Source organism: Passer domesticus, chromosome 28, assembly GCF_036417665.1.
Source record: "Passer domesticus isolate bPasDom1 chromosome 28, bPasDom1.hap1, whole genome shotgun sequence".
Lineage (NCBI taxonomy): Eukaryota > Metazoa > Chordata > Aves > Passeriformes > Passeridae > Passer > Passer domesticus.
Window position 1 is genome coordinate 4324919 of NC_087501.1, and position 25136 is coordinate 4350054.

At 51.6% G+C, this 25136-nt stretch overlaps 2 protein-coding genes across 2 annotated transcripts; both read right to left on the minus strand.

The window, feature by feature from the left end:
- Positions 1–2074: 2074 nt before the first annotated feature.
- On the minus strand, positions 2075–10173 carry NKX3-1 (NK3 homeobox 1). The gene is made up of 2 exons (XM_064400522.1): positions 9882–10173; positions 2075–6756 (listed from the first exon to the last, which is right to left on the minus strand). The coding sequence occupies exons 1-2, from the start codon at positions 10171–10173 to the stop codon at positions 6365–6367; spliced, it is 684 nt and encodes a 227-aa protein (XP_064256592.1). The 3' UTR covers positions 2075–6364.
- Positions 10174–12763: 2590 nt separating this feature from the next.
- On the minus strand, positions 12764–14703 carry NKX2-6 (NK2 homeobox 6). The gene is made up of 2 exons (XM_064400225.1): positions 14601–14703; positions 12764–13329 (listed from the first exon to the last, which is right to left on the minus strand). The coding sequence occupies exons 1-2, from the start codon at positions 14701–14703 to the stop codon at positions 12764–12766; spliced, it is 669 nt and encodes a 222-aa protein (XP_064256295.1).
- Between the last annotated feature and the right edge of the window lie 10433 nt (positions 14704–25136).

Sequence of the window (25136 nt, forward strand, 5' to 3'; positions counted from 1 at the left end):
TTGTGTCAGCACCAGCCCCGGGATAACCCTGATGGATCATGGGGGATTTAAAGGACATTTTCCCTTCCCACCTGGGCACAAACAGGAATTCTGCTTCCTCAGGGCTGGTGGAACCCCCTGCTCTGGAGTCAGGTGTGGGACTTTCCCAGTCCCCATTAATCAAGGGGATGTTTATCCCCTGGAATGATTGATGCCCTCACACTCCCCAAGGATTTCCTTATCAAACAGCTCAGCCCCTTTTTTGTTTGTCCTGGTGCTTTGCGCTTGGAAAATAAAGGGAAGAGGGGCTGGAAGTGTGATTTATGTCCATAAACCCCCTTGGGATGGGAGGGGAGGAGGGAGGGCAGGGCTGAGGCAGCCACGGGGTTTCTCCCGGCAGAGCTGGGATGGATTTGGGGCTGCTGCCTCACCCCTGCTCCAGCCAGGCTCATCCCAGAAGTTTTTTGGCAGGATCCCACCTGCACTTTGCTGTTTGGCAGCCAGATTTGGGGTGCAGCTGGATTAGGGAGCAGGGAATGCTCAGCAGGGTTTTCCAGCAGGAAATCCCAAATCCAGCCTGGCTGTGGGGCCGAGGTGTCCTGGGACAAACCATCCCCCTGGAGAGGAGCGTTCCCACCCCAGCGATGGGATCAGGGCCTGCAGAGCTGGGCTGGGCTCCACTCCCAGCTCCATTTCCCCATTTAATTCCTGTTTGGGGCTTTTTGGGTGATTTTTTTTTTTCATTTACCAGAATAGAACCTAAACTGGGAATAAGGCAGGGACTGGGGCTAATTTTCCATCTGGGAAAAGCAGCAGGAGGGAGGGAGGGAGTGTGGGGACAGCTGGGACCAAGACCAGTCCCTCCCCACCCTCCGAGGGGGAACACCCACAGTGAAAATTCCCAGGACCAATCCCTGTATTTATGGTCCTAAAAAAACCCCAAAGCTGCCCCTGACTGGGATTCCAGGACTGTGGAAAGCAGGAGCAGAAAAAAGCAGGATGAGGCTTCCAAAACCCTGCATGGTGCTGAAATTGTGGGGTTTGGGGGTGATAAGGGAAGAATTTCACTTAGAAATTCCAACTTTTGGGGAATAATCATCTGGAAATGGGATCAGGAGTGCTCAGGGATGATTTTTGCCTGTCTGGAGGAGGGATGGGGCAGGATTGGGTGCTGAGCACCTAAAAATAGAGATAGATGATGATTTTGGGATGATTCCTCACTCAAACCTCACTCCAGGGGGTTGTGTCTCAGTTTTTTGTGCTGCTGGGACACTCGGGGTCACTCACAGCAGAAACAGGCATGGAAAGAACCCCAAAGCTGGGATAAAAACCCCAAACCCAGGATAAAACCACCAACCCTGGGACAAAAACCCCCAAACCCAAGATAAAACCACCAACCCCCTGATAAAAAACCCTAAAACCAGGATAAACCCCCCAAACCCATTATAAAAACCCCAAACCAGGGACAAAAACCCCAAACCCAGGGTAAAACCCCCAAACCTGGGATAAAACCCCCAAACCCAAGATAAAAACCCCAAACCCAAGATAAAAAACCTCAATCCTGGGATAAAACCCCCAAGCACAGGATAAAAACCCTAAAGGCAGGATAAAAGCCCCAAACTCATGATAAAAAACCACCAAACCTGCGACAAAAACCCCAAACCCATGACAACCCCCCCCCCAACTCCAATATAAAACACCCAAACCCAGGATAAAAACCCCAAACCCCACATAAAACCCCCAAACTTGGGATAAAAACCCCAAACCTGGGATAAAACCCCCGAACCTGGGATAAAAACCCCAAAACCAGGACAAAAACCCCAAATCCAGGACAAAAACCCCAAACCCGGGATAAAAATCCTAAACCTGGGATAAACCCCCCCAAACCTGGGATAAAATCTCCAAATCCAGGACAAAAACCCCAAAGCCAGGATAAAACCCCAAAGGCAGGACAAGACCCCCAAACCTGGGATAAAACCCCCGAACCCAGGACAAAAACCCCAAAGGCAGGACAAAAACCCCAAACCTGGGATAAAACCCGCAAAGGCAGGACAAAAACCCCAAAGGCAGGACAAAAACCCTCGGGAGTCGCTCCTTCTTGGCACAGGTCCTGCAGTTTTATTCCAGAGGATCCCAGAGCAGAGGGAACGGGGCCAAAACCGGGGACAAAACCAGAACTGGGGGGTTTGGGGAGAGCTCTTGGGATCGGGAGCACCACGAGGAGATTTGGGCTTGGAAACCCCGAGCAGGAAAAAACATCAGCTGTGACAGCGACATTCCCCAAAGAAACTCCCAAGAAATTCAGTTCAGAGCTCAGTTTCAGTTCAGAGCTCAGTTTCAGTTTTGATCTAATTTTTAGTTTAGGTCTCATTTTGAGTTTAGATTTCATTTTCAGTTTAGATTTTATTTTCAGTTTAGATTTCAGTTTTAGTTCAGATCTCAATTTCAGTTTAGATCTCAAGTTCAGTTTAGATCTCATTTGCAATTTAGATCTCAATTTCAGTTTAGATTTTATTTTCAGCTTAGATTTTTTTCAGTTTAGATTTAATTTTTATTTTAGATCTCATTTCCAACTTAGATCTCATTTTCAGTTTAGTTCTAACTTTCAGTTCAGATCTCATTTCTCGTTTAGATTTAATTTTCAATTTAGATTTATTCACCATTTCCAGGTTAGATCTCAATTTCAGTTTAGATCTCAATTTCAGTTTAGATTTTATTTTCAGTTTAGATCTAACTTTTTTTTTCGGATCTCATTTCCAGTTCAGATCTCATATCTAGTTTAGATTTAATTTCTAGTTTAGATTTAATTTCCAGTTTAGATTTATATTCCAGTTTAGATTTACTTCCAACTGAGATCTCAATTCCAGCTGAGATCTCATTTCCAGCTCAGATCTCATTTCCAGCTCAAATCTCCTTTCCAGTTTAGATCTCCTTCCCAGTTTAGATTTAATTTCCATTTCCAGTTTAGATCTCATTTCCAGCTCAGATCTCATTCCCAGTTTAATCCCCTTTTCCCAGCCCAGTCCTTCCCAGTGGAACATTCCCAGCCCGTGCAGTGTGGGATGCTCCGAGCTGGTTTTAGCTTAAACTCAGTGTCCGAGCTGGTTTTAGTTTAAGCTGTGCCTGTCCAAGTTGGTTTTAGCTTAAACTCGACGTCCGAGCTGGTCTTAGTTAAAACTCAATGTCTGAGCTGGTTTTAGCTTAACCTGGGTGTCCATGCCCGGATTCCAGCAGCGCCCCGAGGCTCTGGGAGTGAAACCTGTGGGATTTGGGCAGGAGGTGCCCTCGGGGGGGTCATAAAGGGATTTTTTTGGAGGTCAATAAAGGGATTTTTGTTGTTGCCAGTGGATAAGAGCAGGGATGGGAACATTTTGCAACAGCGAGAGGAGATGTCCTTCCCTCTGGAATCCAGGATCCTCGGGGGGTGTCGGAGAAAAATGGAGCAGGAGATAGGAAAAGTTACTTTTCTGAAAAGTTACTTTTCTAAAAAGTTACTTTCCTGAAAGAGACAATCCAAAGGCACGGCTCGGCCTCCAAGGCACAGAGGTTCTGATAGCGAGAGAAAAATTCCCAACTCCTGAGCTTGGCTGTCCCCCCCTCCCTGCCCTCCCTTCCCTACAATTCTGCCCTGGAATTTTTGCCTCCTCTGCCTGGCAGCTCAGAGGATTCACCAGACAGAAGAGAAATCCCAAAAAATCCTGTGGAAAAGGGGAAAATCCTGTGGAAAAGGGGAAAATCTTGTGGAAAAGGGGAAAATCCAGTGGAATTTCTTCAGTTCCTTCTGGTTCTTTGTTAGCTGTGTTTCCCTGCTCCAGGAGGGAATTTCATGGGAATTTTCATTTTCACGGGAAGAGCAGGAATCACAGGAACATTCCTGGAGCTTCCCAGGGAAGAAACCTCAGTGGAATTTAATGCCAGGAGATTAAATCTGCTCCAGCAGAGCTTTGCTGAGTTACGCCAGCTGAGAAAATGCATTTCCAGCTGAGAAAAATCCATTAAAATTAATTTAAGGAAGTGTTCAGGAAATATTTAAGGAAATATTCCATCTAAAAAAGGAAATAATGAAGGAAATCTCCTTTATTCTCACACTTTCCCCATGGAATTGGAAACTCAAGGTGTAATTAGTTTTTAAAAAATGAAAATTTTGCTATTCTGTAAGTGCAAGTGGGAAATTTTCCCCTAAAAATGACTTGTCGGGATCATCCTGTGGCTGCTCTGCTGCCCCAGCGCTGGGAATTGTGCTGATCCATGGAATCCTGGGGTGACCCAGGTTGGAAAAACACAACTGCCAGCCCCGAATTCCGCCTGCCGTGGGGATTTGCTGCTCTGCCAGCCGGGAACGCCGGCAGGGCCAACACCCGGATATGCAAAGCTCGTCTGTCACTGCCCCATTGTCCCTCCCGGGGTGGCACCCGGCCACCTCCGGCTGGGGACGGGACCTGGGCACCTCCAGGGATGGGGAGCCACGGATTCCCTGGCAATTCCCAGAGCGTTGCAATAAAAATCTGAATTAACTGATATTTAAGTTTTGGTTTGGGTTTTCTTTGGTTATTTCAGTGTTAGTGGCCAGAGGGATTTGTGCTGCCACTGAAATCCCACCCCAATCTGCTCTAGGAAGAGCAACACAGAGTTAAACCACACCAAACTTAAGTGAAAAATGATATTTTCCACCTAAAAATGCACTTTCTCCCAGGAGGGGCTCCAGGAATTCCCGTAGTAGAGTCAGGGCAGGTAAGGCCGGGTGCCCTCAGCTCCAGCCTCATCCAGCCTGGATCTGGGCACTTCCAGGGATGGGGCAGCCATGGATTCCCTGGCAATTCCCAGAGCGTTGCAATAAAAATCTGAATTAACTGATATTTAAATTTTGGTTTGGTTTTTCTTTGGTTATTTCAGTGTTAGTCATCAGAGGGATTTGTGCTGCCACTAAAAATCCCAACCCAATCTGCTCTGGGAAGAGCAACACAGAGTTAAACCACACCAAACTTAGGGAAAACATTACATTTTGCACCTAAAAATGCAGTTTCTACCAGGAGGGGCTCTAAGCCACATCCAGGCCAGCTTTGGGAACTTCCAGGGATGGGACAGCCACGATTCCCTGGGAATTCCCAGAGCATTGCAATCAAACACTGAATTAATTGTTATTAAAATTTTGGACTGTTTCTTTGGTTATTTCAGTGTTAATGAGGAGTGAACTTTGAGCTGCCACTACTGCCAATGCCTCTGCTCCGAATTTAAGGAAAAAAATGGATATTTTCCTCCCAAGAAACCAGGAGGGACTCCAGGAATTCCCCAGGGCAGGTGAGGCCAGGTGGGACATCCATGGATTCCCTGGGAATTCCCAGAGCATTGCAATCAAACACTGAATTAATTGTTATTTAAAATTTGGGCTGGTTTTGGTTATTTCAGTGTTAGTGGCCAGAGAGGTTTGTGCTGCCACTGAAATCCCACCCCAATGTGCTCTAGGAAGAGCAACACAGAGTTAAACCACCCCAAACTTTGGGAAAGACCAATATTTTCCTCCAAAAAAAGCAGTTTATATCAAGAGGGGCTCCAGGAGCTCCCCAGGGCAGGTAAGGCCAGGTGCCCTCAGCTCCAGCCTGGATTTGGGCACTTCCAGGGATGATCTGCCCTGGGAATTCCCAGAGCACTGCAATTAAAGTTTTGGGCTCTTTTCAGTTATTTCAGTGTTAGTGATGAGACAATTTCATGCTGCCACTACGAAACGCTGCCACTGCAATCCCTCCCCTCTGGATTTATGGAAAAACCAGACCTTTTCCACCTAAAAAAAGCCATTTCTACCAGAAGTGGTTCCAGGAATAGATGTAGTACAGTCAGAGCAGGTAGGGTCAGGTGCCCCCAGCTCCAGCCTGGATTTGGGCACTTCCAGGGATGGGCTGCCCTGGGAATTCCCAGAGCATTGCAATTAAAATTCTGGGCTCTTTTCAGTTATTTCAGTGTTAGTGATGAGACAATTTCGCACTGCCACTACGAAATGCTGCCACTGCAATCCCTCCCCTCTGGATTTATGGAAAAACCACCTAAAAAACGTTCCATCCTTCTGGATTTAAGGAAAAATCAGACCTTTTCCACTTAAAAAAACCCATTTCTACCAGAAGTGGCTCCAGGAATTGACGTAGTAGAGGCAGGGTAGGTAGGGTTAGGTGCCCTCAGCTCCAGCCTGGATCTGGGCACTTCCAGGGATGGGGCAGCCATGGATTCCCTGGGAATTCCCAGAGCACTGCAATTAAAGTTTTGGGCTCTTTTTCAGTTATTTCAGTGTTAGTGATGAGACAATTTCACGCCGCCACTACGAAACGCTGCCACTGGATTTAAGGAAACGCCTCCCTTCTGGATTTATGAAAAACCACCTAAAAAAAAGCCATTTCTACCAGGAGGGGCTCCAGGAATTGACGTAGTAGAGGCAGGGCAGGTAGGGCCAGGCGCCCCGGAGCGCCAGCAGCGACATTCCCGGGAATTCTGGCGCTTCCTGGCGCGAGTCCAAGCGGCTCATCCCGGCCACCACCTGTTTCCTCTTGGTCTTGTACCTCCTGTTCTGGAACCAGATCTTCACCTGGGTCTCGGTGAGCTGCAGGTGCCGCGCCAGGTGAGCTCTCTCGGGGGCCGACAGGTACTTCTGGTGGCTGAATTTCCGCTCCAGTTCGATCACCTGGCTGTGGGAAAAGGCGGCTCGGGAGCGTTTGCCCTGCCTGGGAGGCCGCGGGGCCATGGGGTGCACGGCAGGGCTGCAGTCGGGCAGGAACGGCTCCACCGGCGCCTCTGGGAAGGGAAAATCGGGAAAAAATGCTTGGAAAAGTCCCCACGTGGACAAAAAACCCCACTTGGACAAAAATCCCCACTTGGATAAAAACTCCCACTCAGAAAATGTTCCCTCTTGGATAAAAATTCTCACTTGAATAAAAATCCCCACTTGGACAAAAATTCCCACTGGGACAAAAATCCCCACTCGGACAGAAATTCCCACTTGGACCAAAATTCCCACTTGGACCAAAATTCCCACTCAGAAAATGTTCCCTCTTGGATAAAAATTCCCACTTGGACTAAAAGTCCCACTTGGATAAAAATTCCCACTGGAACAAAAATCCCCACTCAGACAGAAATTCCCACTCGGACAGAAATCCCCACTTGGACAAAAATTCCCACTTGGACAAAAATTTCCACTCGGACAAAAAGTCCCACTCAGAAAATGCTCCCATTTGGATAAAAATTCCCACTTGAATAAAAATCCCCACTTGGACAAAAAATTCCCGCTCAGAAAATGTTCCCTCTTGGATGAAAATTTCCACTCAGACAAAAATCCCCACTGGGATAAAAATTCCCACTTGGAAAAAAAAAATCCCGCCAAAATCACTTGATTTTCCTCCTCAGAGAGAGGGAAAAATTCCAATTTTCTATTCCTATTTCCCATATTTCCTATGTTTTAATTGAATCGTGTGAGAGTCATACGGGGGAATTTTGTCTTCCTAAATCACAGGTTTTAATTCACGTCCTCCTGAATTCCATGGGAACGGAGATCCAAGGGTTGGATGGGAATGGGATAGGGATAAAATAAGATAGAATAAAATTCCCAAAAAGGGATATTTTCTAGTGCTGGAATAGGAACAGGGATAGGAATAAGAGTAGGAATAGGAATAATATCCTCAAATAAAATAGGATAGGATGGAATGGAATAACATCCCCAGACAAAACAGGATGGGATAGGACAGGACAGGATAGGATAGGATAGGATAGGATAGGATAGGATAGGATAGGATAGGATAGGATAGGATAGGATAGGATAGGATAGGATAGGATAGGATAGGATAGGAGAGGATAGGATGGGATAGGATAGGATGGGAGAGGATAGGATAAAATCCCAAACTGGGATATTTTCCAGTGCTGATGGAGGTCTCACTAAATCCCAGGGTTCTGTTGTTATGTCCAAAATGGCATCAAAGGAAATTTTTTTTTTTTTTGCAGGATTCATATCAAACCCTGCTTTGGAATATCCTGTGCCTGTGGGAAAACCAGAATTCCCTGGGGAAATGAATCCTCCAGCTCCCCACTCCTCAGGAATGGCTCTGCAGTGGGAAATGGGAGACTGCAGCGGGAGAGATTCGGGAACAAATTCCTGCCTTTCCCATCCCATCACTCCAGGGAAATGCCAAGAGACTTTAGGGCAGTTTTAACCCTTTACATCCCAAACTTCAGACCTGGCCTTGGATCTCCAGCTAATTCCCAATGGATCACCAGAGTCAGGAGCCAGGGAGGTGCTGAGCTCCCGGGAAGTCTCACCCACAACAGCCAAAACCCCTCAGTTACATTTATTTCTGGAGTTAATCCCTTTTTGAGCATTATCTGGATGAAAATCAGCCTTTTTTTTTTTGGCTTTTGGTCATTTTTCCGTTTATTTTCTTAAGGTGTGAACACAAGCTCAAGAAAAAAACCAAGGGAATAAATTCCCAACTTTGTGAGTTCTGGTTGTCCCTGGAATCCAGAGCTTTTATGTAGGAATTTCTGTTAATAGAATTGGGCTGGAAAGCCAAAATTCCCCTGGCAGGAGGCACTGGAGAATTCCAAAGGGATCTGGGGATGTTTGAGCAGGGAAAGGCTGAGTCCCATCTCCAAAAATCTTGTCCCAAAATCCTGTGTCCCACTGGGATTTTGGGATGCTGCTTCTCCCTCTCTGGGCAGCCCCTTCCCAAGGTGCCTTTTCTGGGATCTGCATTAAAGGGAATTTTTTTCCCAAAGTTTTGTAAAAATGCATCAAATTGGGTTTTTAATCAATGTTTTAGGCAGATTCCGAGCTTGGAGCCCTTTGGGGCACTGGGGAAAGGTTTTCTCTCAGCCTCTAAATTCCTTACTCTCCCCTGCTCCAGCTCGGACACTCCTGGAGTTTAATCCGAGAGTGGCTCCGGGTCTGGATCCTGATCCATTCCCTGACCCAAGCTCAGACACTCCTGATCCATCCCTGATCCACTCCTGATCAATCTCTGATCCATTCCTGATCCATTCCCTGACCCAAGCTCAGACATTCCTGATCCTTTCCCTGATGCAAACACAGACTTTCCCCATCCGTTCCCAATCCGTTGCTGATCCATTCCTTATCCCAGACTGAGACATCCCTGATCCATTCCCTCCCTTTCCCAAGCACAGCCATTCCTGATCCATCCCTGATTCCATCCATCACTGATCCACTCCTGATCAATCCCTGATCCACCCCTGATCAATCCCTGATCCATTTGTGATCCATTCCTGATCAATCTGTGATCCGTTCCTGATCCATCCCCGATCCATCCCTGATCCATCCCTGATCCATTCCTGATCCATTCCCAATCCATCCCCGATCCATTTCTGATCCATCCCTGATCCCTTCTCTGTCCCAAGCACTGCCATTCCTGATCCATCCCCGATCAATTCCCGGTCCATCCCCGACCGAAGCACAGACTGTCCCGCTCCATCCCCGCTCCATCCCCGCTACATCCCGGATCCATCCCCGCTCCGTCCCCGCTCCATCCCGGCTCCATCCCCGCTCCATCCCCGCTCCATCCCGGCTCCATCCCCGCTCCATCCCCGCTCCATCCCCGCTCCATCCCCGCTCCATCCCCGTTCCATCCCCGCTCCATCCCCGCTCCATCCCGCTCCATCCCCGCTCCATCCCGCTCCATCCCGGATCCATCCCGCTCCATCCCCGCTCCATCCCCGCTCCATCCCGCTCCATCCCCGTTCCATCCCCGCTCCATCCCCGCTCCATCCCGCTCCATCCCCGCTCCATCCCGCTCCATCCCGGATCCATCCCGCTCCATCCCCGCTCCATCCCGGCTCCATCCCGGCTCCATCCCCGCTCCATCCCGGCTCCATCCCGCCCCAGGCGCAGCCGTTCCGCTCCCCCGGCTCCCCGTTACCTGTGTCGGGTCCCCGGGCTGTCCCCGCGGCTCCCGGGGGATCGGTTCCCCCGGGGGGCAGTCCCGGGGCTGGGCTGGCCCCGCTGCTCTCCTCGCTGCCCGCCCCCAGCCCCGCATCCCCGCCGCTCCCGGCTCGCTCGGGCTCGTCCCAGAGGATGTCCTGGATGAGGAAGGAGGCGCGGGGCCGGGACGGGCCGGCCCGGGGCTGCGGGGCTGCCCCGGGGGTGCCGCTCATGGCCGGGGGGCTGCGGCCCGAGCTCTGCCGCCGTCCCGGCCGCGCCCCGCCGCTCATCCCCCGCCGCTCCCGCCGCCCGCCCGGCCCAGCCCGGCCCGGCCCCGCATTTATCCGGCCCGAGCCGGCCCTCCCGGGCTGATTGGAGAGCCTGGCACGGTCTACGCCCTTGGCCGTGCCCCGGCTCCGCGTCCCGCCTGCATCTGCGGGGTCACGGCCGCCCCTCTGCGCCTCCCTCCCTGCTCGCAAACCCCCCCGGATCTGAAGACGAGGACGTGAATTTGGGATCAAATGGGTCCCGACTGGGTTTTTTTTGGGAGAGCATCCTTGGAGGATGTTCTGCATCCATCGCTCCAGTCCCAGCTCTGCTTCCCCTCGCTTATGGGAATGATTTGCACCCCTGAGCGCTTCGGGAAATCGCTGCTTTCAGGGGGAAAAGCGGAGAAATAAAAGGGTTGTGTGGTCTTTAAATTTATTTTGAGGGTTTTCCTCAGACGCCTCCGCTTTGATGCACTCCGAGCGTGTCGGAAAACGGGGAAATGTCAAAGACATTTTTGTCAGCTTTGTAAACTGCTCAAACGAGAGCCTGGGATGATTTAAAAGCCAAGAAGAGCAGCTCCAGAGGCAAATCTTGGCATGGAAAAAGCTAAAAGTTTAAGCCTGAATCTCAGACTAATCCCTCAATTCATTTAAGAATCCCGAACACCTTTTACAACAAAGTCTTGGTCACCCTAAAGGAGCAAAACCTTCCCAAATCCAAGAAAAACCACGAGTGGAGTCACCTGCTAGAGCAGATTCTTTCCTGAGGTTCTGATTGATTTGTGGTTGTTCTTCCAGAGTTTCTGTTTGGAAAACAGCCCCAACAGCCTCGGGACCCCCCAGATGTGGGGAACACGGGATTAAAATTCACCTTGTGCCATCCCAAGGCAAATCCATCTCCTGGGGAAGGTCCCTGGGAGCTCTGGTGATGCTCATGAGCAGAATCCCTGGGAATTGCGGGCAGTTTGTATTTAAATAAATCTCTAAATATGAATCTATCAGTGACCTCCTCCAGCTCTGCTGTCTCCAAACCCCTTTTCCTGCCGAAATATCAGCACTGATCCCTTCTTTAATTCCCAAACCCAGCCCCTTCAGCCGGGCCTGTTTTCTTTTTTACCCTTAAAAAGGGAAACAAAAGATTTCCCTCAAATCCCCGCGGACTTTGTTGATTTTATAGGAGGTGTTTGGTTACAGCCGGTTGTGCAAACGCGCCCCAAACCCGGCTTTTCCAGCCCTTTTTCCTTCTGCAGCCTCTGGTCTGGGAATTATCCCCCCGATCTCACGGAACGCTCGGGAAAGCTCAGGAGCTCCAAAGTTTTCAGGCAGAGAAAGGGAATTTGGGCAGAGTTATGAAGGAATTGGGAATATCCTGGACTCGGAGGGATCAGCGAGTCCAAATCCCGGCCCCGCCCTGGGTGATCCCAACAATCCCACCCGCCCCTGAGGGCTTTGCCCAGAGCTCCTCCAGCTCTCACGATTCCCTTTTCCAGGTTTTTTTCCTGAGGGAAGCCATTTCCTTCCTTGATTTCTGCCTTTATTTGGGGGAGTTTCCTGGGATTTGCCTCAGTTTGTGGCTGGAAAACTCCAAGGAAAACTCGCAGCGTTGTTGGGGATTTCAGGTGAGCCCGTGCACTGCGATCCCAGGGCTGCTCCCAGCGCCAGCAGCGATTCCCAGCGCAGGAAAAAGGGAATTCCCTGTGGAACTGCAGGGAAAAGGAACTCCTGTGGAATTGCAGGGGAAAAAGGGAATTCCCTGTGGAACTGCAGGGAAAAGGAACTCCTGTGGAGCTGCAGGGAAAGGGAATTCCTGTGGAATTGCAGGGAAAGGGAATTCCTTGTGGAATTGCAGGGGAAATGAATTCCCTGTAGAATTGAAGTGGAAAGGGAATTCCTTGTGGAACTGCAGGGAAAAGGAATTTTCCCTGTGGAACTGAGGGGGAAAGGGAATTCCTTATGGAACTGCAGGGAAAAGGACCCTGTGGAATTCCCGAACTTGGGCTACAAGGTTATTTTTGCCTGGATTATTAGGATTTGATTTGATTTTTGCTTTTCTTTGGCTTAGGTTTGGATGCTCAGGTGCAAATTGCGGATGGTAAAATTCAAAATACAAAGTGAGAAATGACGCAAGAGGTCGAAAACACAATTTCACCAATTTGTTTTTACTTGCAAATAATAATAATAGCAACAATAATATTAATAATAAAGGCAGAAATCGATACCGGTGCTGGGAATTATCAAGAAAAACAAATCAGAAATAAGTCTAGAAATTATAGGAACACAAAGCATTAAATATTTTCCATTAATAAAAAAGCAGAGGGATGTGCATGTGCACGGCCCCCGTTTTCCAGTTATCTTGAGGAAGGAAAAGTCCTGGTGGCTTCCTGGGGGAGCAAATATCTTGGGAGCTGGAGGGTCCAGACTCCAAATTACTGTTTAATAATAAATAATTTATAATTGTTGCCTGCCAAAAGTCACCGTGGGGCTGTGAGGCAGCGTCCCCTCTCTTTTTCCAGGGATTGTTCCGCTGTCCGGGCTGCCAGAAATCCTTTGGATTGTCGCGCTCGGGGCTCGGCTCTGGAGCAGCGGGAGCTTTCCCGGTGCCTCATCCCCCTCAGCTGCGGCTCCGGGCGCTGATTGCCGCGGGCAGAGCCGCGGGCAGAGCCGCGGGCAGAGCCGGGGGCAGAGCCGCGGGCAGAGCCGGGGGCAGGCGCTGGGCACCGCCGGGGGTGGCACCGGGCGGCACCGCGGGGTACCCGCACCCCGCCCCGGCAGCGCCGCCGCAGCAGGAGCGGGAGGAAAAGGGGCCGGGAACTGCCCAGGGAGCCGGGAAGGGCCCGCAGCCCCGCGGGCAGGCTCTGCCGTCCCGCACCAGCAGCGGCACCGGCGCCGTGCGCGGCGGCAGCGCCGGGCCCCGCTCCTGCCGCTGCCGCTTGCTCTTGTAGCGCCGGTTCTGGAACCAGATCTTCACCTGCGTGGGGCTGAGCTGCAGCAGCCGCGCCAGCTGCTCCCTCTCGGGCCCCGACAGGTATTTCTGCCGCTGGAAGCGCCGCTCCAGCTCCAGCACCTGAGCCTGCGAGAACAGAACGCGCGGCTTCCGCGGCTGCCGGCGCGCCCGGCCGGGCTCCCCGCGCCGCTCCTCGGCCTCAGGGCTCGGGCCGAGCGGAGATTTCCCTGCGGCAGGGAGGAAAAGAAAGCGAAGTCAGACCCAAATCCAGCTCCGTCCCCAGCGAGAGGGAGGGATCAAATCGGGAGTGGCACCCTTGGGAATAGGATGGGGTAGGGCTGACAGTTCAGAAGGTAAAGGCTGGCACTTGACAAATTTAATACGAATTTTCCCGTGACATTTATTAAGAACTCAATAAAATTTCCCCCCTCCCTCTCTTTTTTCTCTTTTCTTTTTTTTTTCTTTTTCTTTTCTTTTTTTTTTAATTAAGCTGTTACACGAATTCTGGATAAAATCTCCTTTCCCCCTTCCTCTGATGCTTTGGGGCTGCCACCGTTGTCTGAGGGACACAAAGAAAGGCGGACGCACAGCAGGCTCGAGTATTCCAGACCCCAAATCCCCTTTCCCCACCATCCTGCTGTGGAACCCACACCTCCGGCAGGATCTGCCTCCAGCTCCGGGAAAGGAGAATCCCACCTTCCTCTGAATTTCGGCAAAACAAAAATCCCCGAAGGAGCTGGGAGTGGAGGAGGGAAAAATCATTAAATCTGAGAGGAGTTGCGGGTTTGGGGGATTTGTGATTTGCTGGGAATTTGTGCGGCAGAGGAGCAGCCGGGATCAGGTCCAGCTCGGGCTGGGATACCTCGGCTGGGAATTCGGGAATTCCAGGGGGTTTTGGAAGGCTCTGGATAATGGGAGGTGTGAAGGGCACAGAATCCCCCCGGGCTCCCCTCTCTCTCTCCCCCTCCCAGTCTGCCCAGCTCTGCCCCCGCTGCTTTCCCCGCTCCGCAGCCTCTGGGCGTGAGGGGAGCAGGAGCAGAGGAATTTTGGGATTTTAGCTGCGGGGAGAAGCGGGACAGCTCCGATCCCACCGGACCCTCCGCGCTCCCGGGCGTGTCCCCGGCTCACGGAGCGCCACACGGGGGGACATCGAAGGCGGAGGGGATGGGTGACTTCGGACAGGAAAAACCCCTCAAAATCCCAAACCCACCCCCAGCTCCATCCACCCGCGGACGGTCCGGCTCCCCGAGGGCAGCCGGAGCTGCGGGGATGCGCGGGGGATGCGCGGCGGCTCCGGGATGCCCGAAAAATGCCCCCCAAAAAACCCCAAAACCAAACCGGGGGTAAAAAAAGGAGGGAGATAAAGGGAAAAGGGAGGAAAAAGGGGAACCACGGGGACTGGCGGGTGCGAGGACGCAGCGCCGGGGAATGAGGGCGGCTCCGCGGGGTCCCCCCGGCGCTTCCTCCGCCCGTCTCCGCGGGTCCCGCGGGCACTTACGCGGCCGCGGCTCGTCCTGCCCGGCGGGGCTGCGGGCGGGGGCGGCGCGGAGCCCCCCGGGCCCCTCCAGGCTGAGGATGTCCCTCACCGAGAAGGGCGTGGGCAGCATCTCCGGGCGCTGCCGGCCCCGCTCCCGGCTCCGGCCCTGCACGAAGCGCCCCCGGCCCGGGGGGCCCCCGGGGGTCGGGGGGAGCGGGGGAAGGAGGGAAAGGAGGGACAGTGCCGGGAGGGCTCTCCCTGCCGCCCGGGGGGCTCCGGCTCCCCATGAGCTGCCCCTGAGGCGCGGGGAAGGAGCAGCACCTTCCCTGCGTGTTTCCAAAACAAGGGAAGCGGGAAGGAGCGGAGGGAGGGGGGCAGGGGGTGCCGGCTTTGGGCTGAGCCGCAATAAAACAAATCCAGTCCATTTGAGCTCCATTAAGGTCACATTAGCGAGCGGCTCCGCCAGATAAGCGCTGATAAGGAGGCAGACCACCAAGCTCCTGCGGGAGGGGAGGGGACGCTGGACGGGGACGTGGGACAGCTTCGGGCCCCAGTTCCCTCCCAGTTTGTCCCAGCGCTTCCTCGGCTGAGCCGGCAGAGCCTCCCCAGGGCATGGAGAGGGGTCAGGGTACCCCCATGGATTTGGGCAGCGGGGTGGAGTCCTGGTACCGCACAGGATAGCGGGGGGGTGTCCTGGGGAGCCCCTCGGGCCGTGGGGTGATGTTCAGCCTTATCGGAGCCCAGGGAGCGGCGATTTCAATTAAAATTCCTGGCCGGGCTCGGGGCGGGTGTGCGCTGACAGCCCTGACAGGGCCGGGCTGGCCGGGGCCGGGCCGGGCCGCTGCTCCGCCCGGCCACGGCGGCCCGGGAGGGGAGGCTGGAAAAATAAACGGCCCCGAGCCGGCAAGGAAGCGAGGGGGGGAAATGAATACAGTGGCTCGGGGAGAAAAGCGCTCGGAGCCCCCCACGGGTCGCTCCGAATTCCTGGGGGACACCCGGGCTCTTTCACAGCCCCTGGGTTTGGCTCCGGGTGCTTTCACAGCCACGGGACATCCCTGCTCATGGGGTCTAATCTGAGGATTTCCCAGCCTTCCTGTGATTCCATGATTCCCATTTTCCAGTGTAAAGTGGGAATTTTGGCTGGACACATCACAGGAATCACCGAGCTCGCCTCTCCAGGCCTTCAGGCTCAGGGTTCAGCATCCCCTCAGCATCTCCTGAATCCCTTTGGTGGGTAAAGCCCAGGCCCTGCTCGGTGATTTCTCCCTTACACTCTCCTCTGAGATGTCATTTTAAATTTTTTTCCCTTGTTTTACCCGTTTTTGAATATTTTTCCCTCTTTTTGCCTGTTTTTGCCCTTTTTTCCCCCATTTTTTTGCCATTTTTATGTTATTGCACTGGCATCCCACCCCCAAAATTCCCAGTCCCACAGAGCAACGAGGCTGCAGCTCCTTGGCCCAGCCCCGGCTCCTCAGGCCGCATCCTCGGCCCGTGCCAGCCCTCCCCGCAGTTCCCCTGCTCCAAAGGCTCCCCACAAAGCCAGGCCCGCGCCCCCAGCCCGTTCCCGGTGCCCGGGGGACCCCCGGCCCCGTCTGGCCGCCTCGTTTGGGGTTGCGAGCAAGCAGGGTCATTTTACACCTCGGCCCGCGGCCGGCGCCAAGGTGAAATGCTTGGCTGGGATCGAGACGAGCAGGAAGGAATTGGGGGAAGTGGCTTTATCCGCCCCCGATGACTCCGGGATTAATGGGCGGGCGGGGTTTGGCGCTCGGGAGCCGCGGACAGACGAGGCACGGGCTGGGCTGAGGGATGGAAAATGGATTTTCACCTAGGATCGGTGTCCCAGGATGGCTTTGGGGCCCTGGGGCCGCCCCCATCCCTCGCTGTGTGCATCCCACAGGTCACATCCAGCCCTCCCTGGCTGGCAGGCGGCCTCTGCAGCTTACAGAGGCTCTGATGAGGCTCCTAAATCACCTCACTGGTGCTCCCCGGCCAAAACCTGCTGCTGAGCCTTCCCGGAGCCTTTTTGGGTTTTCCCAGTGGCACCCAGGAGGGATCAGACCCTTCTTAGGGGGCTCAGGCCCTTCCCAGAGGACTCAGGCCCTTCCCAAGAGCCATCCAAGAGGGATCAGAGCATTCCCAAGAGCCATCCAGGAGAGATCAGACCAATCTTAAGGGGTTCAGACCATTCAGGGACCCTTCCCAAGGGGTTTAGACCCTTCCCAAGTGCCATTCAGGAGGGATCAGACCCTTCTCAGGGGGACCAGACCCTTCTCAGGGGTCTCAGGCCCTTCCCAAGTGCTATTCTGGGCGGATCACACCCTTCTTAAGGAGTTTAGGCCATTCAGGGACCCTTCCCAAGGGGCTCAGACCCTTCCCAGGGGGACCAGACCCTTCCCAAGTGCCATCCAGGAGGGATCAGAACATTCCCAAGGGGCTCAGGCCCTTCCCAAGTGCCATTCAGGAGGGATCAGACCCTTCTCAGGGGGACCAGACCCTTCTCAGGGGTCTCAGGCCCTTCCCAAGTGCTGTTCTGGGGGGATCACACCCTTTTTAAGGGATTCAGGCCATTCAGGGACCCTTCCCAAGGAGCTCAGACCCTTCCCAGGGATCTCAGACCCTTCCGAAGTGCCATCCTGGGGGGACCAGACCCTTCCCAGGGGGACCAGACCCTTCCCAAGTGCTTCCCAAAGCTCTGGGCAGAGATGCTCCCTGGAATTCCTGGGCAGGAGCCTGGCGGATCCGTCCCCATCGCCGCCCATCCGCTCCCTCGGCGCGGGGTCAGTGCGGTCGCTGCTCCCCAGGGCCATTACCGCTCCTAACCAGGTTAGGTGGGACGGGCAGAAAGCGCTCCGGGGCGGGACGGGAGCGTTGCCATGGCAGCGGCACCATCCCGGTGTCGGATTTCGGGAGATGGCACCATCCCGGTGTCGGATTTCGGGAGATATCGCCGGGATGCATCAGGAGCTGCGGCGGCGGAGGAGCATCCGAAGCCCTGGAAACTCGAACCCGCCTCTCAGGAGAGCCAACACCCCGCCAGCGCTTCGGTGCTGCCGGATTTGGGGTTTTAAGCGGTCAGGAGTGAGGGAATAATGGGAATATTGGCACTGGGAATATTAGGAGTTAATGAATAAAGGGAGTAATGAGGCGGTGCACGGGGGATGTGAGCACAGAGCTGTGCATGGGCACCTCCGAGGGGTTTGGGGATGCTCTGGAACAGCTGAAATCCAACTTGAAAGGGTTTTCTACATCCTCTGCTCCCTCCCAGCTGCTTTCTGTCCTTTTCCATCAGCAAAATGAAAGAAAAAGTGGAGAGGATGGGAGCGAGAAGGAGCTGCAGGGGGACCAGGGGAGGAGATTCCCTCCCCAGGGCTTTCTAATAAACATCGCGGGGGAAAAGAAGGAAAAACCCCAAGATTTCAGAATCCATGGGATAAAAATATTAAACTTTAGAGCATTTTCGTGGAGAACCCTCTCTGTGCCTCTGGGGTGGAGCCACTCCCCTGCCCTGCTGGGTGTCAGGACAAGAACCTGACATCTCCTGGGTCCATTTAATCTCTTTTCCCCCCAGTTTTTCCATGTTCAGCTCTTCCCCAGTGCTCTCTATCACTGATCTGTTCGACTGGGTGTGATTCCCACTTTTTAACCTATTATCCCTGGATTTTTTAGGACCTGTTGGAATCGGGGAGATGAAGGGGACACAGGGTTTCTCAGCTGCTGCTCCTGCGATTTCTGCTCCCCGCAGAGATTTTTTTGGGATGGACTCAAAGAGCAGAGCCCTGGCTGGAATCGTGAGCCAGCAGTGCCCTCTGCTTGGCCAGCCGGGATCTGCAGCTTTGCTTCTCCAAGCCCCCAGAACTGAGGGTTGGAAAGGTGGGAGAATCCCCACTGTGTTCCTCCAGCCCCACATCGGGGCAGTGACGGCTGCGAGAGGGAATCGCTGATTTTTGGGGCTCTGCTGTGTCACGGGAGATAAAAACCAGCGGGGTTCAAAGCGCTCTGAGAGGGCTCGGAGTTATTTTTAAACGGGGTTTTTTCCGTGAAGCCTCGTGAATAATTCGGGTCGGGGCTGGTGGTGGGAGCGGGGTGAGGAAAGGAAGGGACGGGAGGTGCCGGAGGAGGAGCGGGGATGCTCCGGGGCTGCTCCGGGGATGCTCCGGGGATGCTCCGGGGATGCTCCGGGGATGCGGGGACCCGGAGCCGTCGGTCAGCAGGTGGCACAAGAGGCGTGGGGAAAAAAAAAACCAACCAAAAAAACCCACCCCCAAAATAAAACAAAACAAAACAAAATAAACACCCCAAAACCCAAACAACAACCCCCCCCCAAAACCACCCGGGATAAAACCCCCTGAGTGCTCCACCCCGCGGGTCCCTTCCAGTCTCGCCTGCGTCTCCTGGAAATTCCTGGCGGGATAAGGACCTGAAGTATCCCAAAGTCACTGAGGGAAAAGCACAGTTCTCCTCCTCAGAGGGTGGGTGGGCCTGGGATGGAATTCCCAGAAAATTTCCCCATCCCTGGAAATGTCCCAGGCCAGGCTGGACAGGGCTTGGAGCCACTGGAACATTGGGGGGTGCCCCTGCCCATGGCAGGGTGGCACAGGATGGACTCTCGGGTCCCTCCCAAGCCCAACCATTCCAGAATTCCACAATTCTGGGATTTCAAAGCCATGGCAAAAGTTCTGGGATTTGCATCCCGCTCTGGAACTCTGGCCACATCTGTTGGGTTTGGGTTTTGTTTTGCTTTTGGGTTTGTTATTTTTTTTTCTCTTTTTTTAATGGGAGATTTATTTAGATTGAGGAAAGAGCCCCTGGATTCCGGCCCGAAAATGTAACTGAAAATATCTGGATTAAATAAACTCCTAAACCCAGAATTGCTTCATTTCTGTCTCTCTGATGTCATCCCACGCTGAAATCTCAGGCATGGCCCAGCTTAAATCCAACCCCAGAATTCTCAGGGCAGGGGAAATGCCTCAGGAATTGTGGGCTCTTTGTGCCTCTCCTACACTACAATTCCAACACTGGGCTGGGAGCAACTTCCTGAGCAGGGATGGGAGACCTCAGAGACTGCTGGAGGTCAGACCAAAAAGGCCATGAATTGAATTTAAATAAAAAATATGCAAGAATCCTGGTGAAAGCCACAGCTCCAAGGAAAAGCTGGGATTGGCCAAAGGCTGCCAAGAGGAAGATGCTCTTTAAAACCACAAGGTGGGGAGCAGCCCATTTCTAGGGCTGGAAACTGCTTCATGAGGGTCAGAAATGAATCCCAAGGTTACGGATGCACAGAAATTTATGCCAAGATCAGGGATAGCTGGGAGAGCTGGAGCGTCCCAAGACTTCCAAACCAGGACTGGGCCTACTGTCATAGGTGGAGGTGGATGACCCAAAAATTGACCCTAACCCTAACCCTAACCCTAACCCTAACCCTAACCCTAACCCTAACCCTAACCCTCACCCTAACCCTAACCCTAACCCTAACCCTAACCCTAACCCTAACCCTAACCCTAACCTAATCCTAACCCTAACCCTAACCCTAACCCTAACCCTAACCCTAACCCTAACCCTAACCCTAACCCTAACCCTAATCCTAACCCTAACCCTAACCCTAACCCTAACCTAATCCTAACCCTAACCCTAACCCTAACCCTAACCCTAACCCTAACCCTAACCCTAACCCTAACCCTAACCCTAACCCTAACCTAATCCTAACCCTAACCCTAACCCTAACCCTAACCCTAACCCTAACCCTAACCCTAACCCTAACCCTAACCCTAACCCTAACCCTGAACTTAACCCTAACACTAACCATAAAGCATGACTTTAAACCTAAACCTAACACTAAAACACAAACTTAACACTGACCTTAACCCTGATCCTAAACCCTAATCCTAAACCATGAACTTAACCTGAAACTGCCCCTAAGCCTAAGCCTAACCCTAGTGCATGACCTTAACTGTAAACCTAACCCTAAACCATTACGTTAACCCTAACCCTAACTCTGACCCTGACCCTAACCCTAACCCTAACCCTAACCCTAACCCTAACCCTAACCCTAACCCTGAGCTTAACCCTAACCCTAACCCTGACCCTAACCCTAAACCATGACCCTAAGCCTAAGCCTAAACCTAAGCCATGACCCTAACCCTAACCCTTTTCCCTTTAAATACCCGTGACCACTTTGGTTTTTTAGGACATGAAGATCCCATCTGGAGCAGGAGAGGCTGGAGAGGGAAACAGGGATGCGCAGGAACCAGGGATCATCCTTTGGGGCCACAGTCCAGCTTATCCTGGACTTTCATTCAGCTTAAAAATCAAAATCAAAGAGGGAAAATAGAAAAAACTCCATCTGTGTGGAAATAATGCCATGCCCCCATGAGCTCATACCGGTTTGACTGGTTTTTCCAACTGCTCCGGGAATAAAACTCCTGGGTCTCTCCCAGGTATTTTGTGCCTGAGGTTCTCCAGCCTCTCTGGCTGGATCGGGGGGGGTCACAGAAAACCTCTCTGATGTTCTTTCCAACACCGATTTTGGCTTTTTTGGGGAGGAAAAGCCTTTGGAAATCCAGCTTTGTGCACTGAGGAAGGGCTGGCTCCTTGGAAAAGGTGGAAATTTATTGGGAAAAGTGACTTTTTGGGAGTCTGGAAGCAGGGAATCCTCCCTCTGACCCACCCAGCAACACAGCAGGGATGGAGCTGGAGGATCTGGTCCCGTCCAACCCAACCCATTCCATGGCTCCGTGGTTTTCTGGGATTTCCAGCCCCATCATCCCATAGGCTGGAGGATCTGGAGGATCTGGTCCCGTCCAACCCAACCCAACCCAACCCAACCCAACCCAACCCAACCCAACCCAACCCAATCCAACCCAATCCAACCCATTCCACGGCTCCGTGGTTTTCAGGGATTCCCAACTCCATCACCCCATGGGTTGGAGCTGGAGGATCTAGCTCCATCCAATCCAACCTATTCCATGGCTCCGTGGTTTTCCAGGATTCCCAACCACATCATCCCATGGGTTGGAAGATCTGGTCCCATCCAACCCAACCCAACCCAACCCAATCCATTCCGTGGCTCCCTGGTTTTCAGGGATATCCAGCCCCACCATCCTGTGGGTTGGAGCTGGAGGAACTGTTCCTTTCCATCCCAACCCATTTCATGGCTCTGTGGTCTTCAGGGATTTCCAGCCCCATCATCCCCTCAGTCCCTCAGACTAATTTTTGGCTGCTGCTTTCTACTGAAATTGATAAAAATATGTCAAAATCTCGGGGATCTGAGAATTCCCTGGCCAAATCTCCATTCCTCTGCATTTCTCCTGCCTTTTCCTCTGCTCCTCACCCATCTGAGCTCTCCTAGTGGGAATCACCTCTGGATCTGGGTGATTTGAGCTTTGATTTCTATTTTTAGCAACTCCATTTCTTTTATTTGTTTAACTCCTTCCGTATTCCCGCTCGGAATGGCTGAATCATGGCAGCAAAGACAATATCCTTCATTATTTCTGTGGGAGTTTTTGTTGTCCTTCATTTCTGTGGGAGTTTTTGTTGTCTTTCATTTCTGTGGGAGTGTTTTTCCCCTGCTTTTTCTTTTTCTCAGTTCCTGGGAGGCAGGAAGGGAAATCTGGTCCTGAATTTCATTCCCAGCCCTTTGGAAGTGTCGAGGATCCCACTCCTCCTTCCCTCCCCTCCCTCCCAAAGCTGGCAGGAAGGGTGAGGACTGGGAAAATCTCAGTTGGTTTTCCCTTTGTTTCGTCACAAAACTGCAAAAACCCTCACGGACAAGAAAAGAACATCCAGTCAATCCTTTGGATCCTGGCCAAATCAAATTCCCGGGGTTTTTTCCAGGGGAAAATCAAACAGGATTTGAATGCTTCCCGAGCTCTCCGTCACCACCGAGCCCAGATTTCCTTTTCCAGGACTCTTTTCTTCGTCATCAAGGTGAAATTTCCTTTTCCAGGACTTTTGTCTTAGTTAGCAAGCACAAATTTCATTTTCCAAGACGTTTTTCTTTGTCACCAAGCCAAAATGCCCTTTTCCAGGACTCTTCTTCATTATCAAGCAGAGATTTCCTTTTCTAGCACAATTTTCTTCATCACTGAGCCAGAATTTCCTTTCCCAGGATGATTTTCCTCCCAGTTTTCCCACCACAGAGCCGAGGTCGATCCAACCCCTCTGCTCCTGCTCTTTTTTTGGGAATTCAGCTCCCTCCATTACCAGCACTGACCTAAATGTGTCCATTTTATTCCCAAGTATTAAAAATTTGTCAAAATTCTGGAATATTGTCAAGATTGGGAGCTCCAGGTAGAAGCACCCAAGGGAATTTCCAATGGTGCCAATAATGTCAATAATTATAATAATGGTATATTAGTATTCATTATCATTAATTATTTTATTGTAATACTTATTTTAGTCATCTTAATAATTTAATTAATTGATTTTATTAATAATGATGTAATGATAATAATTATAATAATAATTATAATGATAATGATTATTATAATGAAAATGTAAATGATTTTACACTACACTAATAGTGCAGAGGGTGGGATGAGTTCAGCTTTAAGATCGTTCCAATCCAAACCTTTCCATGATTTCAGGGCAAGAAATCTTTTATTAATTCTCTTCTATTTCCAGTATTTATTCTTACACTCTCACGGGAAAATTATTCTTTAAACTTCACAGCACCTTTTGGAGCAGAGTTGGAATTAAGATCCCACTTTTCCTCTGCTGATTATTAAATGTATTTTGATGTTCCAGTGGAAATCTGAGATTTCCTGACTGGATAAGATGCACATGGAAATCCAGAATCCAGGTGTTTTATTTCCCTGCAGGGTGTTGCAGCTGCGCTCATTAAAAAGTGCTTCTGCCTTAATTAGTAGGGTGAATAAAATGCAATTACCAAGCCAGGCCATAAACAGCCAGAGAAGATAGCAGGGCTCTGATGCTCAATCCAAGGAAAAAAAATGATAAAATTTTATTTTATAAAAATAAAATAAATTTATCCTGCTGCCATCAACAGCCCAGTAAAGAGTCGGACACCGAAATCCTTTAAATCTGACTTTTTTATTTCATTGCAGAAGAAAATCCAACGTAGGCCTCATTACGTTATGCATCTTTAATTATAAAAATAAGCAAAGAAAATAACTTGCCTCTCTCTCCTCGCTATGATATGTTTCAAATAACCTTTATATGAACACACGGAGCTTTACAAATGTCATGGAAACAATAAATAAGGACATATACCAGATATGCTCACTGTTTATTCCAGTACTCAGCAAAAAACCAAAACCCAAAACCCCCCCAAAACCCCCAAACTCTCTCCCTTTTCCCTTTTCTAGGTCTCTTTAAATTATAAATACAAATAATGCAAATTTATAATGGCACAAAAACGTCTAAAGTGCAAACAAACCACGAGACTCATGCAAACCTTCCCAGAGAAGCCCCTCCCCGCCCCGAGAGAAGAAAATCCTTTTGTGAGACCAAAAAAACGAAGCAGAGGTGAACTCCAGGGTGAAATTGCTGGACTTGATCAGGGGGGTCATTCCCCACCCTGAGGGATCTCTCACACCCAAATCCAAACATTTCCACCATCCCCAAGGGATGGGAAGAGCCCCCAAATCCCCTCTGCTGAGCAGGGAGAGCTGGGAGTGCCCAGCTGGGGTGAGGGAAGGGATGAGAGATCCCAAATTCCTCCCTGCTCCAGCACAGGGACACAAGTGGCCTCAAAGCAGCTCAGAAATGAGGAATTGGCTCTTTGGGACACGGATGGCACGGGGGGAGTTCCCTGGGGTACCAGGGGATGATTCCCTGGGCACCACAGCAAACCCCACCAGGGGGAATCACCTCCCCCCTCCTCTTCCCACCCATATTCCGAGACAAAGTTGGAATCATTGCTGGAAAGGGAAATTTCATTACGGCACCCCAAAAAAAGATGGGATTTGGGAGGCCCCAAATCTGCTTCAGGTGCCTTTTTGGGGTTGCAGAGAAGTGGGTGGGTGGAGAAGCCACTTTCCTTGCGGAACGTCCCTGCCCAGGTGTCCTTGGAAAGCTCCTGGGAGCTTTGGGATCCCACAGTGGGAGCTCTGGAGCACCAGCAGAGCCTCCCAGGTGGGGTTGGACACTGCCCCGAGGCAGGGAAAGACTTTTTGTGACCAATTCCCAAATAAAAGCACGGACTGGATGCACAAACCCTGGTGGAATTCCCTGGCTCCCAACAACCGCGGGCTGGGAAGTCAGGGATGCGCTCCTGGGATCGATTCCTAAATATAATCCCAATTTTAGGGTTGGGATATTCCAGAAGCTGTTGGTTTTCACCTCTCAGAACTTCTTTGTGTTGGCCTCTCAAGCCCTGCCTGATTCAGGAAGCAGCAACTTTGCATGTCCCTTGCCCTGCACGGCTCCATTTGGAGTATCCCAAAAAAATTACAACTTCTGATCCTCCACTGATGTCAGCAATAATTTTTTTGCTGCTTCCAATTCTCTGCCAGTACTTCTGGGCTACATTTCATGCCACTGCATCTGGTTTCGATATTTTAGCAGCAAGTTCTGGTTTAAAGGCTTTGTGGTTTCCCAAACAAC